General features: G+C 34.4%; 4 protein-coding genes across 4 annotated transcripts; 2 read left to right on the top strand and 2 right to left on the bottom strand.

Annotated features, from left to right (window-relative positions):
- Positions 1-1579, top strand: LOC18050319 (glutaredoxin). Its single transcript, XM_006439787.2, has 4 exons — positions 1-198; positions 490-578; positions 855-953; positions 1044-1579. The coding sequence occupies exons 1-4, from the start codon at positions 101-103 to the stop codon at positions 1121-1123; spliced, it is 366 nt and encodes a 121-aa protein (XP_006439850.1). The 5' UTR covers positions 1-100; the 3' UTR covers positions 1124-1579.
- A 1338-nt stretch (positions 1580-2917) lies between these two features.
- On the bottom strand, positions 2918-6786 carry LOC18050318 (anthranilate phosphoribosyltransferase, chloroplastic). The gene is made up of 10 exons (XM_024188219.1): positions 6378-6786; positions 6152-6295; positions 5658-5819; positions 5477-5560; positions 4694-4882; positions 3972-4062; positions 3764-3823; positions 3534-3652; positions 3255-3389; positions 2918-3139 (listed from the first exon to the last, which is right to left on the bottom strand). Exons 1-10 carry the CDS (start codon positions 6606-6608, stop codon positions 3113-3115), a joined length of 1242 nt encoding a protein of 413 aa, XP_024043987.1. The 5' UTR covers positions 6609-6786; the 3' UTR covers positions 2918-3112.
- A 6193-nt stretch (positions 6787-12979) lies between these two features.
- LOC18050317 lies at positions 12980-14717 on the bottom strand. The gene is made up of 3 exons (XM_006439782.2): positions 13757-14717; positions 13559-13609; positions 12980-13194 (listed from the first exon to the last, which is right to left on the bottom strand). The coding sequence occupies exons 1-3, from the start codon at positions 14571-14573 to the stop codon at positions 13148-13150; spliced, it is 915 nt and encodes a 304-aa protein (XP_006439845.1). The 5' UTR covers positions 14574-14717; the 3' UTR covers positions 12980-13147.
- Positions 14718-15109: 392 nt separating this feature from the next.
- LOC18050316 lies at positions 15110-17398 on the top strand. The gene is made up of 5 exons (XM_006439781.2): positions 15110-15313; positions 15418-15525; positions 15829-16084; positions 16315-16392; positions 16918-17398. Exons 1-5 carry the CDS (start codon positions 15275-15277, stop codon positions 17049-17051), a joined length of 615 nt encoding a protein of 204 aa, XP_006439844.1. The 5' UTR covers positions 15110-15274; the 3' UTR covers positions 17052-17398.
- The last annotated feature ends 38 nt before the right edge of the window (positions 17399-17436 follow it).

The raw sequence follows: 17436 nt of genomic DNA, 5'->3' as shown, positions 1-17436 counted from the left end.
GTATATGTATTTAAAAGACCATCAGCCAGTCAGCAGAAACTAGTGGTAATAAACAATACCAAACAACAAAGGAAAGGATCGAAAACTAAAATCAAGTCAAATGGGTTTATTTCAAAGCAAAATAAGCAAAGAAGAGCTTGAAATCGCGCTTAACAAGGCCAAGGAAATCGTCTCCTCCAATCCCGTCGTCGTCTTCAGGTGTGCAATTCCTGTTTATTTTGACTTTGGATTTCTTTCTTTTTGAAAATTTTATTTGTATTAATCGGATTAACGACCTCGGAGATACCTCTGTTTATCGGCTCGTTTTTTTGTAGCCTCTATGAATCGATTACGTTTGGTCGAATATTAGTCTAAGCTCCAAATCCATTTTGAAATAAATATTATTATTCGATTTTGGGAATTATGTTCTACGAGATCAAGAAAAATTTTTGAGTATTGATTATTCGATCTTGTTACGAATGTTCGTTCGTATTGTTCCTCTATTCGCAGCAAAACCTACTGTGGTTATTGTACAAGGGTGAAGGAGTTGCTTAAACAGCTTGGAACGAGTTTCAAAGTCGTAGAATTGGATATTGAAAGTAAGAGCAAACAGACTCTCTGTATTTTTCAGACCGCTTGCTTGCTTTTTTTCTTTGTTGCCTTTGAAATATTTGATGTTGTGAATGAAGAAATCTCTCTCTCTCTCTCTCGCTGATTATGCTGACAGTCTGGTTATGTATGTTGAATGAATGAATGTGCTGTCTATGTGAATGAGGCTTGCAGCCCTCCATTGGAATCATATGCTTTTTGTCTAGTTTTGTTTTCTTCAACAAACAACAAATTCTTGAAATCCTTGCATGTTTTGATTCTTGAAGGTGATGGAAGTAAAATTCAAGCAGCTCTGGCAGAGTGGACTGGGCAGAGAACCGTACCCAATGTGTTCATTGGGGGAAAACACATCGGTGGCTGCGACAGTACGCCCATTCTACTTCTCTTCATTGCTAACACCTATTCTCTCTGCAAATAATCCATAACTGATTTGTTTCTTAAAAAAATCATTGCAGCTGTAGTAGAGAAGCACCAAGGAGGAAAGCTGGTCCCCCTTCTTCGTGATGCCGGTGCCCTCGCCCTTGCTGACAAATGATAATTTTGCTCCGTTAAGATCAGAACCACAAGTTCGTGTACATGGGCTGAAGTGAAGAAATGCAACAATATTAAAGTGACCAATTATATGGTGTGTAAAAGTAACAATCGATGTCCACTTTATTTGTGTGTGTGTGTGTGTGTTTTATAGACATTTCTCTGCTTGATTGTAAAGTAAAATGAGAGATATGCATGCGTTGCTGCTCTCTGTATAAGGAGGGAAGCATTCGACCGGGAAGCGGCTTCAGAGGTTTGTATTGTTGGTGAGACACCAACTAGCGCCTCTGGTTCATTCACATTTTATCGCAACCGGCAACGCTGGCTTTCAAGTTCAACTAGCATGCGGTAGAAAAGTTAAGTTGCATATTTATATATCAGGAAAAGAAAAGAGCATGATCAATTTCTTCTCTGTAGTTTACTTCTATTAACTTTTGGAATACATCTCTTTTCATTGTTTAATTGAGGGAGGATTATATGTACGCAAGGGAAAGGGCGCTCTTCAATCCCATATTTTCACTAAAAGAAAATTGTAATAGAAATAGCTGTGAAATAACGTAATAAACTAAAATAATTTCCATTTCACGGGCGTGGAGGTGAGAAAATAAATGAAAATGAAATGAAAGGAACTTATCTTCGAAATATGTTTGTGCACTTTGATGGGTTTGTAGGGTAGAATATCAACTCATAAATTTAATAAAGTATTTTTGAGTATGTGGGTTAGAGCTCGCAAAATTTGACACAACTTGTTTACTGAACGAATATAATTAGAATAAATGAATTTGAATTGTGACAATTGACACGATTATTAAATGAGTTTGGTTCAGTCAATGCGATTTTTTTCGTGTCAATAAGGGGTTTAATTTCTTAACTTATTTATCTGTTTACTGACACAATTATTAAATAATTAATCAAAATTAATTCATATTTACAAATTTTAATTTATATTTATGTTTTAATTACAAATTAATATGCAAAGTCTTGTCATTAGAACTCAAACATTGGACATGATTTTCTTTTTTTTCTTTTTTCTTTTTTTTTTTTATGGTAAAGGATGAACATTTATAATGTGTTTAATTTTATATGATTATAGATAACATGGTATAATATTTTAATAGACGTATATCTCTTAAAATATCAATACACAATATTATTTAGATATATAAAAAATTTCAGTTTGTGATAAATGTGCAAACAACATTTGATGTTAAATGTGTTTAATATGTATTAAGCAAGTTATTGGATTGTATTATGTTGGGTAATACGATTACATGATCATTAAATGTGTGTTGAGTCACTAGTTTATCTTTTATGTTGGGTTTGAATTTTAATATTTTAACACGATTATTAATTAAATAATATTTGGATCAATTTAAATTTAACACGACACAAAACCAATACAATAATCCATTTTGTCAACTGCAAATGGAATATGATATAATAAAGGATTTGACTATGTTGGAATTGCTCTAAGGTAAAACACCCCTTCATAACAACACAATCAAAGTTATAATGAATTTTTTAATATTTATCACTTTGCGTGTGTGTGGTTTAGATTCGTGATCCACTGTAGATTTGATCCAACATAGCCATAGCCTATAATACGAGGATTCCAGAACTTGCGGCGTTAACTTCACAGACTATTTGATTAGGACGGTGAACTCTGGCCATTTAACTTAATCATCAAATATATCTTATACAATTGTATATTATTCTATAAAATGGTAAAAGAACTAAATACCTAATTTTATGATAATAGCAAAAATAATTATACTTCATTTGACTTTGTGCCAAAAAATGTATTCAACATAACATAATACATTCCATAAGCCAATACTTTTGATACACTACAATAAACAATATTAATTTTAGGGACCTTCTAATTTCTTCTAATAGTTGATCGACGAGACGTGCATAAGCAAGCCAACTTTTGACCTACCTGTTATTCATGGTACTGCAATGAAGTCTTTCTTAGTCTTCAAAACTCCATTACTCATGCACAAGCAAATGCTGGCGCCCCCTACAAAGACATATCTGTTTAATGCTCTGCTTTAATAAAGTGGAAAGAACAAAATGGATTCATTATGTTTTCAATACCTAAAGAAGCAGCCAACTCAGGAACAGGTTTTATTTACCTTTGAGACTTCTATCCATAAATCCAGCGTATTAAGAGCTTTCCCTGATAATTGAATTTCACGCGCCAGGGCTACACCCTCAGCCAAGGTGTTCACTTTGCAACTGACCAAGAGTGCTGCTGCAGCATTTAGGATCTGTCCAATCATTATCAGATTAAATTTAATAAGTCCATTTGTTCTTCTTACATAAGGATCACGCGTGCGTGCGCGCACACACACACACAGAGACAAAGAGAGAGCAGCCAGTTGAGATTGGGAGTGTTAGAGGAGAAAACTGACTAATGCATCAGCTATTGCCCCTCTTTCTCCAGACAGTACACGCCTTAAGACCTCTGCATTATATGCTGGGCCTCCACCTTGCAAGCTTTCTAAAGTGCAGCGAGGAATGCCGTAGTCCACTATAAAATACCATACTCATTCAGTCATTTTAGTAGGGTAATCAAGTATTGATACAATGAGGAAACTATTAATGAAGAGGAAATAAAATAGGTCAGTGACAAGATCCTTACATGGATCAAATGAGAATCTCTCAATTTTTTCTTGGGTGACATCAAGGATCAGACCAGGTCCTGTATTCAATCATTATGTTTGAATCATATGAAATTTAAGCACAAGATTAGGAAAAACCAAATGTAAAAGCTTATAAGAATCAAATAAAGCTAAAATCTATGAATGCTAAATAAACATATGCTGACTACCCGACAGCAGAAAGCTTACCAAGGGGACTCATCTCATCCAAACCCTCTGAGTGAACAACCAATGCTCTTTTCAGGCCAAATCGTTGCAGTGCATTGGCCATTTTGAGTACCTATCCAACAAACAGAAGAGAGCTCCAATGAGGGAGAATTTCATGGATACAAATGGCAAGTTACTCAAAATACATGGCCAAACTCCTAACACATATATGTCTACTATTTTACATGATACAATTCAAACAACTGACAATATATTATAAAGATATTACTCAAAGCAAAATCTATACTAATATCCTCATAGAGGTGGAATCAATGAAAAGAAAGCATCATGAAATACATGCATATATGAACTAATCTGACACATATTAAAAACTTTTACAAAAATTCAGGGAAAAATAAAAAACCTTATAATTTTTCTGTTAGTTTAGTCTCGTTCATTAACCTAGGAAATTGAAAAGTAAAGAAAAAATTGAAGCCGAGAGAAGCTTCCATATTTAATCACATGAGGTTTCAAACTATCAAGGCTTACACTTGTTGCCCAAAACATTTTCTACAAATTAGAGAGAAGCCTGCAGGCGATTTTTGAAAGCATAGGATTTTAAGAATGAACAAGTTAAAAAGTTCGAATAGCTCAAAGAAGCCTATGACTAAGAAATCTCTCAGATAATGATGTTGAATTATTAAGAAATCTTCCTATAGGATAATAGTATTCTACTAAGGCTAGAATGCACCAGAGACACTTACCAAGTTTTCATTGTAAACACCAACCACAGCGAATGGCACACATGCAGGATTCAACATAGGACCCAATATATTGAATACAGTTTTTACTTTGAGCTTTTTCCTCACTGGCCTGACAAACTTCATTGCAGGGTGATACTTTGTCGACATCATGAAACCAATTCCTGCCTCATCCACACACCTTCTTACACCCTGTTTTCAAGAACCAAAAAATTAAAAAAAAAAAAAAAATTCCACCAACATAAGAATGTCAAATAATGCATATCATTATTGTACCAGTTTGTTATCTATTTTTACGTTCAGTAGGTCAAGCAGACCTCGAACTTAATGCACATATTTTCAACCTATCTTTTAGTTTATGAAATATGAACCATGTAGGGAACAATCCACTTGAAGAAAAAAACCAGATTAGCTGCATGAAGAAGACAAAGCAAATAAATTATTCTCGGTAAGGTTTTGATCCAAGTATGCCCACAATGGCCTCATGTTAACAAACAAAGGAGATTAATAAATCCAAAAATGATGCCATGTTGGGACCTTGACCACTTTGTATCCTTTGAATTCCACCAACTAATAGCTATTAGAATAAGCACAGTCCAGCTTGCATTCACAAGCCCAAAAAATTAAAAAAAAAAACGATATTCATGTCGTAATTGACTTCTTGTAGCATTTAACACATATGTCCCTCTCCAAAAACAGCCAGAATGCCACAGCCACATTCAGGAACAACTACTCGCACGAAAGGGCACATATAATAATAAATTACTTAATTCATATTGCACCTACCTCTGGGTCCAAGTCAATAACGACACCCAAAGCTTCTAACACATCAGCACTTCCACATGCAGAAGAACTAGACCGACTCCCTTGCTGAGATATAACAACCCACAAAATATTATGTGAAAAGAAAAAGGTCAAAAAAGAAAACATAGTATCACAAAAGGTCACGGATGAAGAAAATTGTCACCTTGGCAACTTTTGCACCACAAGCTGCAGCAAGAATTGAAGCACCAGTTGAAATGTTCACTGTGTTTGCACCATCACCTCCTGTACCCACAATGTCAACTGCATCACCCAGCCCTTCCACCTTCGTAGCATACTTTATCATCGCCCTGGCCAATCCCACAATCTATTTGCACAAATTTTTTTGAAATTATTTTCTTGTTTATTTCCGCCTAAATTGATTTACCCATTTCCAAAAGCCAATGCACCAAAAAAAAAAAAAAAGGGGGCTAAAAACTGAGAAATTTGGTGTCTTCTTGCAGTTGGTTTCCTTCTCCACGATTTCCAATTGTTTTAACAACTAAGAGAAATATTTAAAAAGAGAAAAAAGAAAAAGGAACATTTTGCTTGACATATAAAAGATGATGCGACATGAATTTAATTGCTTAATTGTAACCGCAGTTGACTGTAGTGTGACCCCCGTTGAACCGTAACAATAAAAAAAAAAAAAAAATGTACCTCTCCAAATGTTTCTCCTTTGGCTCTGAGCAAAACAAGAAAAGCACTAATCAAGGCCTCATCAGCTTCATTCAACAAATAATCCAGCGAAGCTTGAGCCTCCGCCTCCGTTAAATCCACTCGACTTATCAAGCAATCGATCAACTTGCCAAACAGAACAAATCAAAAACGGAAAACTAAAAATTTGAAAAGAAAAAAAAAAGTAGAGGTTATTGTACTGTAGTACCTCATTAAAGCAGGGCGTTAGAGGACGAGTATTATCAGAAACAGCCGGCTGAGGGGTTTGAATAGCAGTTAATTCTCTGCATCTCGGATTATTACCCGCAGTCGTAAATCCACAGTTTCGAAGCGACGGTAAGGAAGGCCGGTGATTTGGGTGATTATTATTAAATGGAGAGGAAGAAACTGCAGTTAAATTCAACAACGCTCTCATTGTCATTGTTGTTGCATTCTCCATGTGCAAACTGTGGTTAAAATAGAAAACAGAGTGGTCGGTGTTTGGTGTTTTTTTTCCCTTTCTTTTTTTTTTTCTGGATAAAACAAAAATTGACGTGTTTGGTCGGTTCACACTAAAAAATGGTTTGAAGAAAACGAGTGGCGGAGATGCCAAGCAATGAGAGAGTGGCGGGCCGCGCACGACGAGAAACAAAAAGTTACGGGTGCTTTTGGAATTGAAGTTGGACAGTTTAATTTTTAAGTTATAGTATTAAAATATTTAATAAATATTAATTATTATAATTTAAAAGTTATGTTAATGTGATTTTTTATTTGTATCATGAAAATTTTTTTATATATTTAATAATTTTATTAAAATTATTATTTAAAATTTATATTTATTACATATTATTAATTTTTATTTTATAATTATAATTTTTTTTTACAATAATTATAATTTAAAAGTTACAATATTTTAATTTCAAACACACCCATAATCAAGAGTCAAGAAGACTCACGAGTTATTATTTTATCGGGGACAAAAAACAACCGGATTAAAACGTAATCAATGAGCAAGCACACAGAAAGGAGTAAGTTCCCTAAAGAGAAACGTCAAACGATTTATTATTAATCTCGACTCTTTGTTGTGAATTGGTGACGAATGGGAGGGGATAAATGGAATTAGTTAAATTACATGTGACGAAATACTCCAGTGTACGAATTGCGTCAGCGCCCGGCTCCTGATTGAGACGGTTGACCAAAATTGCATCCCGTAACACCAATTTTTCCTTTTACGTAATCGAAATTTTAAGTAGAGACACTTTTCTCTTTGGAAAACATAAAAAATGTTTATTGACAAATTTCGCCATAAGTTTTATTGAATATTTATATATTATAGAATAAAGTAATGAAAATACACATTGATTTAAGCGGTGATCTTGCAGCAGTGACGTTTGCTGTATTAGATAAGTTTTGATGGTATGGACTATGAAAAACAGAAACAAGAAGAAGTAGGGCAAAGAGCAAACGTGAAAAAATAAAAATAAATCAAACTAATGATCATCCTAAAATTTGGGTCTACAAGAGAAGTCAATAAAAAATTTGGGTCTATATATATATATTTAGAGAGAGAGAGAGAGAATAGTTTTTCAATAAAGAATTTTAATGCACCAATTTTTGCGTCAATTGAGGGATTAAATATATTTTTCAACTAATTCTTTTAAATTTCGCACTTGAAATAAACAAATGTCACCACCACCATTGCACAGCCGCTGCCGTACTCTAGTGTCATTTGAATTATATTTTGATATCATTAGAAGGGTTGGCCTACCTTACGTTTAACGTAAGGTACAGCCCCCTCACACAGTTGAGGAACGGATCCCAATGAGATCCAGCTGTGTGAGGGGGCTGTTCCCTCATTAGAATCATTATTGCTAGAGGAATGCAATGGTGTGATTATTAGTTTATTACTGACAAAGACATTTCCATTCCCTGCAGATCTACTATCGAAGTTTCAACATTTAAATCTTTTATCATAAACACAATTTTTTTTTGAGGAGTGCTAGCGACAGTCGCCCTTATGGGCGACTGATTCAGTCGCTAGCTTCTTCTGCCGACACGTGTCTGATATCTTGAATTTTATGTAATTTTTAATTAATGTTAAAATATTAATATCTTTAAGTTTTGTTTTAATATTAATATTATTATTATTATTATGTATAACGAATTTACAACAAGATACTTATTCCATCTCCCTCTCGCCCGGCTTTCTCTCCTCCTTGTTCTGTTCGCCACTGCAACTTCCTTCTCTTCTTCTTTAATTTCTTTTCTTTCTCCCTCTCTACTGAAAGCTTGGAAAAAAGAGAGAAAAGGAAAAAAATAATAAAAATAAAATCCCCTTCTTAGCTAAAACAAAATTTGAAAAAATATTTTATTTTAGAAAATAAATAACAAAAATTATCCCAACCATGTAGATCCGATTACACACCCAAAACAAAATATCATATCAAATCTGAAGTCGGAGAAGTGGAGAAATAGTCATCTTTCAAGCAAGGAGAAGAGAAAATTAAAGGAGAAAGGAGAAAATCTAAGGAGAATAAAATTTTTCCTCGTCTTTTTTTTTAATCCAGGCTTTCATAGTTTTATTAAAGGAGAAAAGAAAGAAAAGAAATTGATGAAGAAGAGAACGAAGTTGCAGTGGCCGGAGGAACAATAAGAAAAGAGAAAACTTAGCAAGAGGGAGAGAGAATAAGGATATTGTGGTAAATTCACTATACATATATATAATAATATTAAAATAAAATGAAAAGATATTAATATTTTAACATTAATTTAAAATTACACAAAACCCAAAGTATGACACACGTGTCGGCAGAGGAAACTAGCGACTGAATCAGTCGCCCTTATGGGCGACTGTCGCTAGCACTCCTCTTTTTTTTTTTTTTTTTTTTTGTAATTATTGCATCATTGCGTAACTCTAACAATAAAGATTTTAATGGTACTAAAATATAAAACATGATGTTATGCAGCAACCACCACGTGGCCATGCATCGCGGAACTATTGACGATAGTTCATCAGCATCTGCAGCAACATACTTGAGTTTCTAGTTTTATTTAATGTTTTAGTTTTTTTTTTTAAATTTAATTAAAAAATAAAAAATGATGTGAATAGTGCAGTATAACACAAAACCGACCCACCTTAGGTTTTTTTAATGCACTATTTACATTATGGTGTGTATAGCCTAAACAATAAGATTTATTTAATATGAGATTGTATCACATTAATTAATACAATCTCATGTAATGTGGTTTGTCAAATATACACCAAGAGATTTTTTTATTTATTAGATAATGATTGTGTATATACTGACTCTCCAAAATTAATTTTAGAAAGCTATTCCTTCATTATTTCTACACTTTTTTCTTTTTTCCTCATGTGATGATAAGTTGATTTTTTTTTTACTTCTTAAATTACTTTTATTTGGCATTGTTGTTATCATAACTATTTGGGAGCCTCTAAATTATATTCAATTGTAAATTACATCACTAACATAAATAATAATATCAACATAAGACATGCATAATGTGTGTGAGTGACGTAAGTTACGTATAACATATGCCTACCTATTTTTTTGGTGAGGACATTATTTGTTTACCCTTCACTGTCAGAGTGGCTATTGGCTAAGCGTGAGAAATGCATGCTTGACACGTCTCGGTAGCGGATAGGGACATTCACGGTTTCAACGTTTCCAATAATTTGTTTGAAATAATTGAAGATTGAGGCTGTCTGACATCTAAGTCGTTTTTCTTAAGCGGCTGTCGTGACCCGGCGTGTACGCTAATTTTCAATTCACTATTTTGGTCGTTTGTAGTAGAAAAAAAAAATCAAATGTACTTTGGGATTTGTTTGATTTGAGGTTTTGAGCCGATAGTCATTCCGAATAGAGAATAGAGGTGGTAAAAATACCCGTCCGGTCCGGATCCGGACCGTACTCGGGTGTTGCGGGTCGAGTAATATTCAGTTTGGGTATGAAGTCGGATCGGTCTTGGATATCACTTGATAAACCTGAAATTCATATTTTATTAAAAAAATTATAAAATATATATTATTTTAAATATTTTATATTTTATTTAACTTATTTATTATACATATATAAAGTTTTAAACACTTAAAATTTATATTTTCATGTCAAATTTTATTGAAATAAATTTAAAACTTATAAAATTACTAAAAAATAAAAAATATATACACATAAAATATTAAAAAATATAAAATCTGGGTACTCGGATTAAAATCCGGTCCAAACCCGGACCCGAACCGATTACATCCGAGCAAGGTCTGGTCATGGCAATATCCGGACCCGGCCCGGGATTTTGCCATCTCTAATTCCGAAAGAGGAAAAAGATAACGCGTGGACAGAACGATTATCTGTCTACAATAAAATATAACCACAGCTTTTTCCTTGTCCAACGGGGACAATCACTGTTGACAATTCTCTATGTCTCATCTGGAAGGCCAAAATAAATTCTCCGCATCTAATGCATGCACAAGCCTCTTGTCTCTTGGCGATTAATATGACTAAACGCAAATTTAGAATTACGATTACACGTTACAATTTATTCGGATTACTCTACTATTCTATGTTTGAATTTTAGGACGAAAAACAGTAAACAGTCAAGGCAAACAACGTAATAACAACACTTTTCTTAAGACTAAATTTTACGTGTCTCAGGAGACAACATTTCAGTGTCATCGGTGCAAGAAGGACTGACAAAGACAATTTAATCTCTTGGATATAAAGACTAAAGGAAAACGACAAAGTCAAATAATCACGGTGTGAAATATTTAACTCTTTAAATAGATAAAGTCCTAGCCCCTTTTTTCCTCTATAAGTTTGAATTATAATTATACAAAGATTTGATTAAATCCTAACTCAATTAGGAATTGAATTCTCAATGAAATTCGAATTAAAATGAATAAAAATAAACCAAGGGTAGAAACGTAAAAAAAAGGGCCAAGCCTTGGGGGATTCTCCTTGCGCGTGAGTTATTGGGCACGAGTGCTTGGCCTCCTCTTTATGGGTTTGTTACCACACTATATTTGGTTTCTATATATAAACCAACTCATGTCGTGTTGTCTAAATAATGTACGATATTTGATATTTTGAAATACCAACACAATGTTTAACATTCTATACATTCATTTAATAAATTTTTACGAAGAAACTTATTTGAACCCATAATTTTTCTTTCTATATTAATTTACCTAATAAACTCTATATTATCATTCTAACATAGATTTAACATTCTATATTAACATTATGTAGATAGAGTTTTACTCTATGAACTTTCTTAAAATCCACAATTAACCCCACATTATTTACAAATAACTGGTACTAGTCTTCTTCTTCCTTATATTCTGTTCTTCTTTTCCTTCCTCCCTCTTAAACAGTTCTGAATGGTTTAAATTGGGGAGATTGGATTGGGAATTGACCATCTTTGATATTCCTTTTCGCTAGCTAAGTTCGTAAACGTGTTTAGAGATTAATTCCTTGAAATATTGTGATTCAAATAAAACCCATTAAATTAAAAAATAAAATAAAATAAAATAATTGCATTTAGCAGTCAGCTTCAATTTACATATGGGTTTACAATTAAAGTGACATATATCTCATCATTTGTTGGCCTTGCTAGAGATTTTATATTAAACTCGCTAATATAGTTATAACTGCAGCGCGGTATTAGACCATTTGTATTCGAATGAAGGTGGGGTTGCATCTAAAAACTAAAACGTAATTGCACCATCTTTAACCTAAAGGTCCTAAGTGATAAAATGAAATTCTTTATTAATTGATTTAGACCTTGATTGTTTTTACCATAATTTCAAGAGGATTTAGTAAGCTATAATTTATGCAGAAGTTTTATTCAATTTTTTTTCAAAAAATAAAATCTTAAAAGTAACAAGTGTGAAGAGTGTTTTTTAGGCTCAAATCAGTCCGTCTAAATTTTATTCCGCACAGCTCTTTCAAATGCCAAAATTATCTTTCATTAAAATAATTACACCAAACGATTATTAACATAAACATGGTCTTCCATTCTCCTTACACAATCAAGCAAGGGAACCAATGGAGAAGGTCATTAGCTGCCCAACCGAGAGAGAGCAATCTTGCCTTCCAAGTTCTACACCAACAGGCAAACACAGAAGAACATCAATTGAACCAATGAGATTTTATTTCTTGTGGTATTATTATTATTATTATTTTTTTTAATGTTGTTTTTCAGTGTGATTATAGTTCTCATGACAACACCAAATGGAATTTTCTGTCAACAACCCTAACTTTGGTTCCTCTGAAGAAATTATTGCGACGATGTTAGCTTCAGTCCTTTACAAGGATGCAAACATCTCATGTTATATGTATGTTAAATGAATAGTATTTTCTTAAATTATATTAATGTTCTCAGTAATAAATTCATTTAGGGTTATTTTATTTAAGATAAATTTTTATTAAAATTAGATTGTTTAAAGTATAAATTAAAGTACAAATAGTCCCACCCTTAGAATTATCATGACTTAGTATTAAATTATCTCTCTTTTTTAATTCTCTTTTGCATTTGAAAATGCTTTTTTTAAAAAAAAAAATTTTTAAGCACAAAAGGAAGTTAACACCATGATGACTGCAAAATGTTGGCCCGTCAAAATCTGAACAATATGGCCATCCAAAAGGTCGGATCATGATGATTGCAAAATTGAATCTCAATTTATAATTAATAAAATTACTCTTGTACCATCCGATGAATAAATACCACAGTAAAAATTTCTAATGTTATGGTAGAAATATTATAGAAGTGATGATGTATGCAATTTTTTTTTTTAAATAAGTCAACGAAGTGGATCAAGTGCACACGTTCTCCCCTTGAACTCGTTTTGCATATATATTACAACAACATTATCCTTTCCTCTTCCTCATGATGAGCAAATAATCAATCAATAAATAAAAAATTAAAATTTCTTGATATGCCCACGTACGTTCTAGCAATATATAGCTTGTGTTTTTCTACTCTTCAACCGTGGTTTATTGTCATCCAAATTGACAGGAGCACGAAAAATCCTGCAAAAATTACAAGAACTAAGATGTTTATACCAATACACATACTAAGTAGTTGCAATAAATAGCATCATAAATGATCTTATTCGTTGAAGAAAATATTAGGGGTGGACATTTTGTCGCCCGAATTGAACCAATCCAATTTGTAGATCGGTTCAAAATTTTCTACTGATAAGTTTGAGTCTTCAAAAAAATTAACCCCAAAAAGGAAAAAAAAATCATCTAACTGAATCGAATCGAATCAAATCAACTTATTTCGATTCAATTTTATTGAAAAAAAGAAAAAAAAAAAGGAGACTGAATCCTTGAAAATTACATTCTAAGCACAATTGTTATGGGAAAATGCTAAAGAGAATTAATTATGAACCTGCTGAAATTTGTGAAAGAGGCCATGAAATTCTACTTGATGATGAACCGACTGCAAAAATTACAATATAAAAAGTTAATTTAGATAATGTGCAAACAATCAAACGGAGTCAAATAAGCAGGGCTAACCCAGTTGTGACTTGTGATAATGATTATAAGCACAGAGAATGTCAAACATAATATAAAATCTTATTCTCACCCGAATCACAGTTTGATGTGGAATTGACGCTGCCACACATGCACAGCTGCCTGACACCATCAGTGCCAAAGCCACAAGTGCCGCCAGTAGCCTCGCAAGCTCTACAAAATTGGTCACCGCCTTGGACTGAATACTTGACTCTTATCCCATAGGACCACTCGCTGGGGCCGTCAATCTTCAATGGTGCAAGGCTGTACGCACTTGCATACCCTTCGCATTCGAGCTTAGTCAGATTTATCATCTTAATAGACTCGAACGCCACGGCGCAACACTCTGGTGGGCCCGAACCGTACATCGGGGCCGTCCGTTTACGGCCCACCAAGCGCCAAGACGGGCACTGGTAGTAGTCCTCACATCCCATGCCCGAAACATTCCTACAGGGCAAGTGCTGCCCCGGGAAGCCTTGGAAGAGTGGTGACTTGGCCGAGCAACCAATTAGCATGAACACGTTATCAGCCGTTGGATTGAAGTACGGGGCCCGCCATTGCTCGACCGCGAAGCCGTTGCCCTTGCCACCTAGCACCATGTTGTCACAGGTTGACATGTGGGCGTCGTGTAATGTGAGCGATTGATAAGCGTAGTCTATTTCTAGCACACGGTATGAGCCCGAGCTTATGTGAAACATTAGAAAATCGTTCACGCAAAATAACAAATCTCGGAAGCCGGGATGGCCGCAGCCTTGTTGAATTGCAAAAGGGTAGTCTATGGTTATGTTTCCGCAATATGATCTGCATTTGTTGATGTGAATATCGGCTGTAGTTAGCGGATTTGATGCCGAAAAAATGAATAAAAAGGTGGCCAAGAAGAGTGTAGACATGGCTGTGCCCTGTGACTGTGAGTGAGAGTTTTCGGATCAAAGGAAATTGGAAGTGATGCCTGATATGATACTTTGCTTGAATGGTGGATGAAATCATTTGAGGGACTTTATTCACATGTAGTGTTGAGGAATCTATTTGTGGGAATTAATAGATTTCTTCTTTTTTCCCAGAAAAGAAAAAAAAGAAAAGAAAAGAAAAGAAACAAAATCATTCGGCTGCTTTTTACGTTTTGCTACAGCTTTAGTTTGATTTTTGGTGCAATTGATGTGTTGCTTTAGATTTAAGTAATTTGCATTTTGCTTGTCTCTGACTAAAACAGAGGCCAAAGGGAATCGAATCGAAAGCAGTTCAATTATGATAAATAAAGGCAAAATGGAAATGAAGCAAGACCATTGACTAGAGGTCTCTGACGAAATATGAAAATTAATGGGTTTACATAATATTAATCTAAAGTTTGGGGGGCTATAATATATTGTAGCTCTGGGTAATTTTGAATTTCGAAAGAAAAACTAGGGTAATTTCGTAAAAGTTGTCACCTCATTAACCGAACGAAGTGAAGAGCCATTTTCACTCTCAGCGTCACCGCCTCGATGATTCTCTCTTTGGCTGCCTAGAAAACGATGGAGATTATTCAGAACACTATTTGATCAAATTCATCAATTTTCTTCGTCGATACCATCAATTGGGTTGCAATTTACAAATGGAAGCACTCGAAGATAAAGGAGGAACCATCTCAAATGTAACTCTTTACTATCTATCTCTACGATGGGATTATTATGTTAAATTCTGGTTGGTTACAGTTGTGTAAGTAGAAGCCAACTGAAAATTTTGTGAAAAAATTAGGATGGTCATCGGAGACTGCCAGGAACAGCGAACTGGGGAACGGCTACTGTGATAGGAGTGTTTGCCGGGATGTTGTATGGCGGCAGCAAGGAGGCAGCTGCTTCAGTTGTAAGCTCCTATTTCCTTAATTTTTAAAATTTTTAAAATTTGTCTTTTCGTTCTTCAACATAAGGTCCTGTTGAAGAATTTAGATTTGTAAAAATCGACACTTGAATTTCTTTTGCGGGTTATAAATGTTCGCTTGATTCGGGTAAGTAACGGTTTTGGTTCAAATTTAGAGTTTTACATGTAATGTTACATTTCAAGTGAAAGGTTTAATAAGCTTCTGTTGTATGAAGCGTGTACTATTTTAATGTTAAGCTATGTTTCAAATAAAATATGTTCTGTTAACTAGATCTTTTCTGTTTGCAGAGCAAGGATGCGGAAGTGATGTTGAAGCTTGGGAGCACGCCGGACAAGCGTGAGCAGTATCGTCTAATGAGAGACGCAATGGAGAAAAGGTTCATCCGAGTAACTCGTGGCTCAATAGTTGGTGGAGTGCGTCTTGGGATGTTCACAGCTGCATTTTATGGTTTACAAAATTTGCTTGCTGAGAAACGGGGTGTCCATGATGTTTTCAATGTTGTTGGAGCAGGTTCAGCCACTGCCGCTACATTTGGATTAATTAGTAAGATGCCGTATCCCTGGCATCTTATAAGTTTGCTCTCAAATTGTTGGATTTCTTTTCACATAACCAAGTGGAGTCCCCTATGTGTTTTTTTTTTAATTATTATTTAAGTGATTTTAATTATTATTTAAGTGATATCTGCAATATTAGACATAATTTCTCTTGAAGTTTAATTTACTTGGAATGTAGCCTTCCTTGTGATTAACATTATTATTTCATTTTGCTGCCAGTGCCAGGGTCACTTGCTTGGCGCACTAGGAATGTGGTGCTTGGATCAGTACTGGGAGCAGCAGTTGGTTTCCCTCTCGGTAATAGATTAATAGCTTATACATCGCTTTGAATATCGAAATATATTGTTTGTGCACAGTGTACTTGCAAAAAATGGCATATGCCCTCACACTGGGTCAATCATTACCTGATCTTAGATTTAGAACACAGACTCGGGTCTCTGGTGCTGATCATGAAACCTCTTTATTCTAAAATAATAACAATAGAAGTAAATGACTTTCATAGGATTCATCACTATGGAGATAACTCTTTTAGATGATTTAGTCATTTTTCTACTTACCAAATTGTACATTTAAGGAAGCAGGTATTTGTTAAGGGCTAACCTTGTGCGTTGGAGTAACTTTTAGGGAACAGTTATTATTATTATTTTTTCTTTGGATCAGTCCAAATTGTACTCACCTGCTTTGTTAGAGCATTGTTGTAATTAATGCCCGAGTATGATGACTGCTTACAACTACCAATGGCAATATAGAAAGGGCATTCATAGTTGTGTCAATACTACAATGAGCAGTGTTGTGAAGTATCCAAATTGCATCTTCTGACAGGTTGGCTCCACTTGAAACTGGTAGATAAAGCAAATGAGGGGAATATGGCTGCCGAGTCAGGTCAAGGAGGGGGCGCAAAGAGTGGTGTTGGTGCTGCAATTGATAGGCTTGAAGAACACTCGAGTAAAAGATGAGTGTTATTTTTGCTGGACCAGAATGTTTGCAAATTTCCTGGAAAGATAGAGACTGGGGAGTTGGCTAAAACGGAATTTGATGCACTTGTTAATCATCTACTCCTTGACCGTACTGGCCTATAGACTAGAAACTAAAGAAAGGGTAAATCCCAATAGATACTGTTATACGAAGGAAATTAATTATCTATGATTTTGCTTTTCTGAGATTTTGGTTCATAGTTTTCAATAATTTTTGTTCCCTTTCAGGTTTCTTTACATGTAAGAATTTTATTTGATCTAGTGGCTCTAAATAAATCTGTCTCTCTCTCTGTGTGCATGTGCGCGCGCACCGTGTGTTGGAATAACAAGTTAAATCTTTGATCTTGATTCGATTTGGACCCCTGTA

This window comes from Citrus clementina, unplaced genomic scaffold, assembly GCF_000493195.1.
Source record: "Citrus clementina cultivar Clemenules unplaced genomic scaffold, Citrus_clementina_v1.0 scaffold_3, whole genome shotgun sequence".
Lineage (NCBI taxonomy): Eukaryota > Viridiplantae > Streptophyta > Magnoliopsida > Sapindales > Rutaceae > Citrus > Citrus x clementina.
Note: the sequence above shows the minus strand (reverse complement) of the source record. Positions and strands in the feature narration are given on the sequence as shown.

What these genes read in the sequence shown, in the direction of transcription:
- LOC18050319 (XM_006439787.2), top strand. Translation starts at nt 101, where the DNA reads ATGGGTTTATTTCAAAGCAAAATAAGCAAAGAAGAGCTTGAAATCGCG. An exon ending in AATCCCGTCGTCGTCTTCAG is followed by an intron (nt 199 to 489) that starts GTGTGCAATTCC and finishes CTCTATTCGCAG; the next exon opens with CAAAACCTACTGTGGTTATT. An exon ending in CGTAGAATTGGATATTGAAA is followed by an intron (nt 579 to 854) that starts GTAAGAGCAAAC and finishes TGATTCTTGAAG; the next exon opens with GTGATGGAAGTAAAATTCAA.
- LOC18050316 (XM_006439781.2), top strand. Translation starts at nt 15,275, where the DNA reads ATGGAAGCACTCGAAGATAAAGGAGGAACCATCTCAAAT. An exon ending in AGGAGGCAGCTGCTTCAGTT is followed by an intron (nt 15,526 to 15,828) that starts GTAAGCTCCTAT and finishes TTCTGTTTGCAG; the next exon opens with AGCAAGGATGCGGAAGTGAT. An exon ending in AGCAGTTGGTTTCCCTCTCG is followed by an intron (nt 16,393 to 16,917) that starts GTAATAGATTAA and finishes ATCTTCTGACAG; the next exon opens with GTTGGCTCCACTTGAAACTG.
- LOC18050317 (XM_006439782.2), bottom strand. Translation starts at nt 14,573, where the DNA reads ATGTCTACACTCTTCTTGGCCACCTTTTTATTCATTTTTTCGGCATCA. An exon ending in CACATCAAACTGTGATTCGG is followed by an intron (nt 13,610 to 13,756) that starts GTGAGAATAAGA and finishes TAATTTTTGCAG; the next exon opens with TCGGTTCATCATCAAGTAGA. An exon ending in TCTTTCACAAATTTCAGCAG is followed by an intron (nt 13,195 to 13,558) that starts GTTCATAATTAA and finishes TAATTTTTGCAG; the next exon opens with GATTTTTCGTGCTCCTGTCA.
- LOC18050318 (XM_024188219.1), bottom strand. Translation starts at nt 6,608, where the DNA reads ATGGAGAATGCAACAACAATGACAATGAGAGCGTTGTTGAATTTAACT. An exon ending in TTATTGACTTGGACCCAGAG is followed by an intron (nt 4,883 to 5,476) that starts GTAGGTGCAATA and finishes TCTTGAAAACAG; the next exon opens with GGTGTAAGAAGGTGTGTGGA. An exon ending in TATGGATAGAAGTCTCAAAG is followed by an intron (nt 3,140 to 3,254) that starts GTAAATAAAACC and finishes ATGTCTTTGTAG; the next exon opens with GGGGCGCCAGCATTTGCTTG.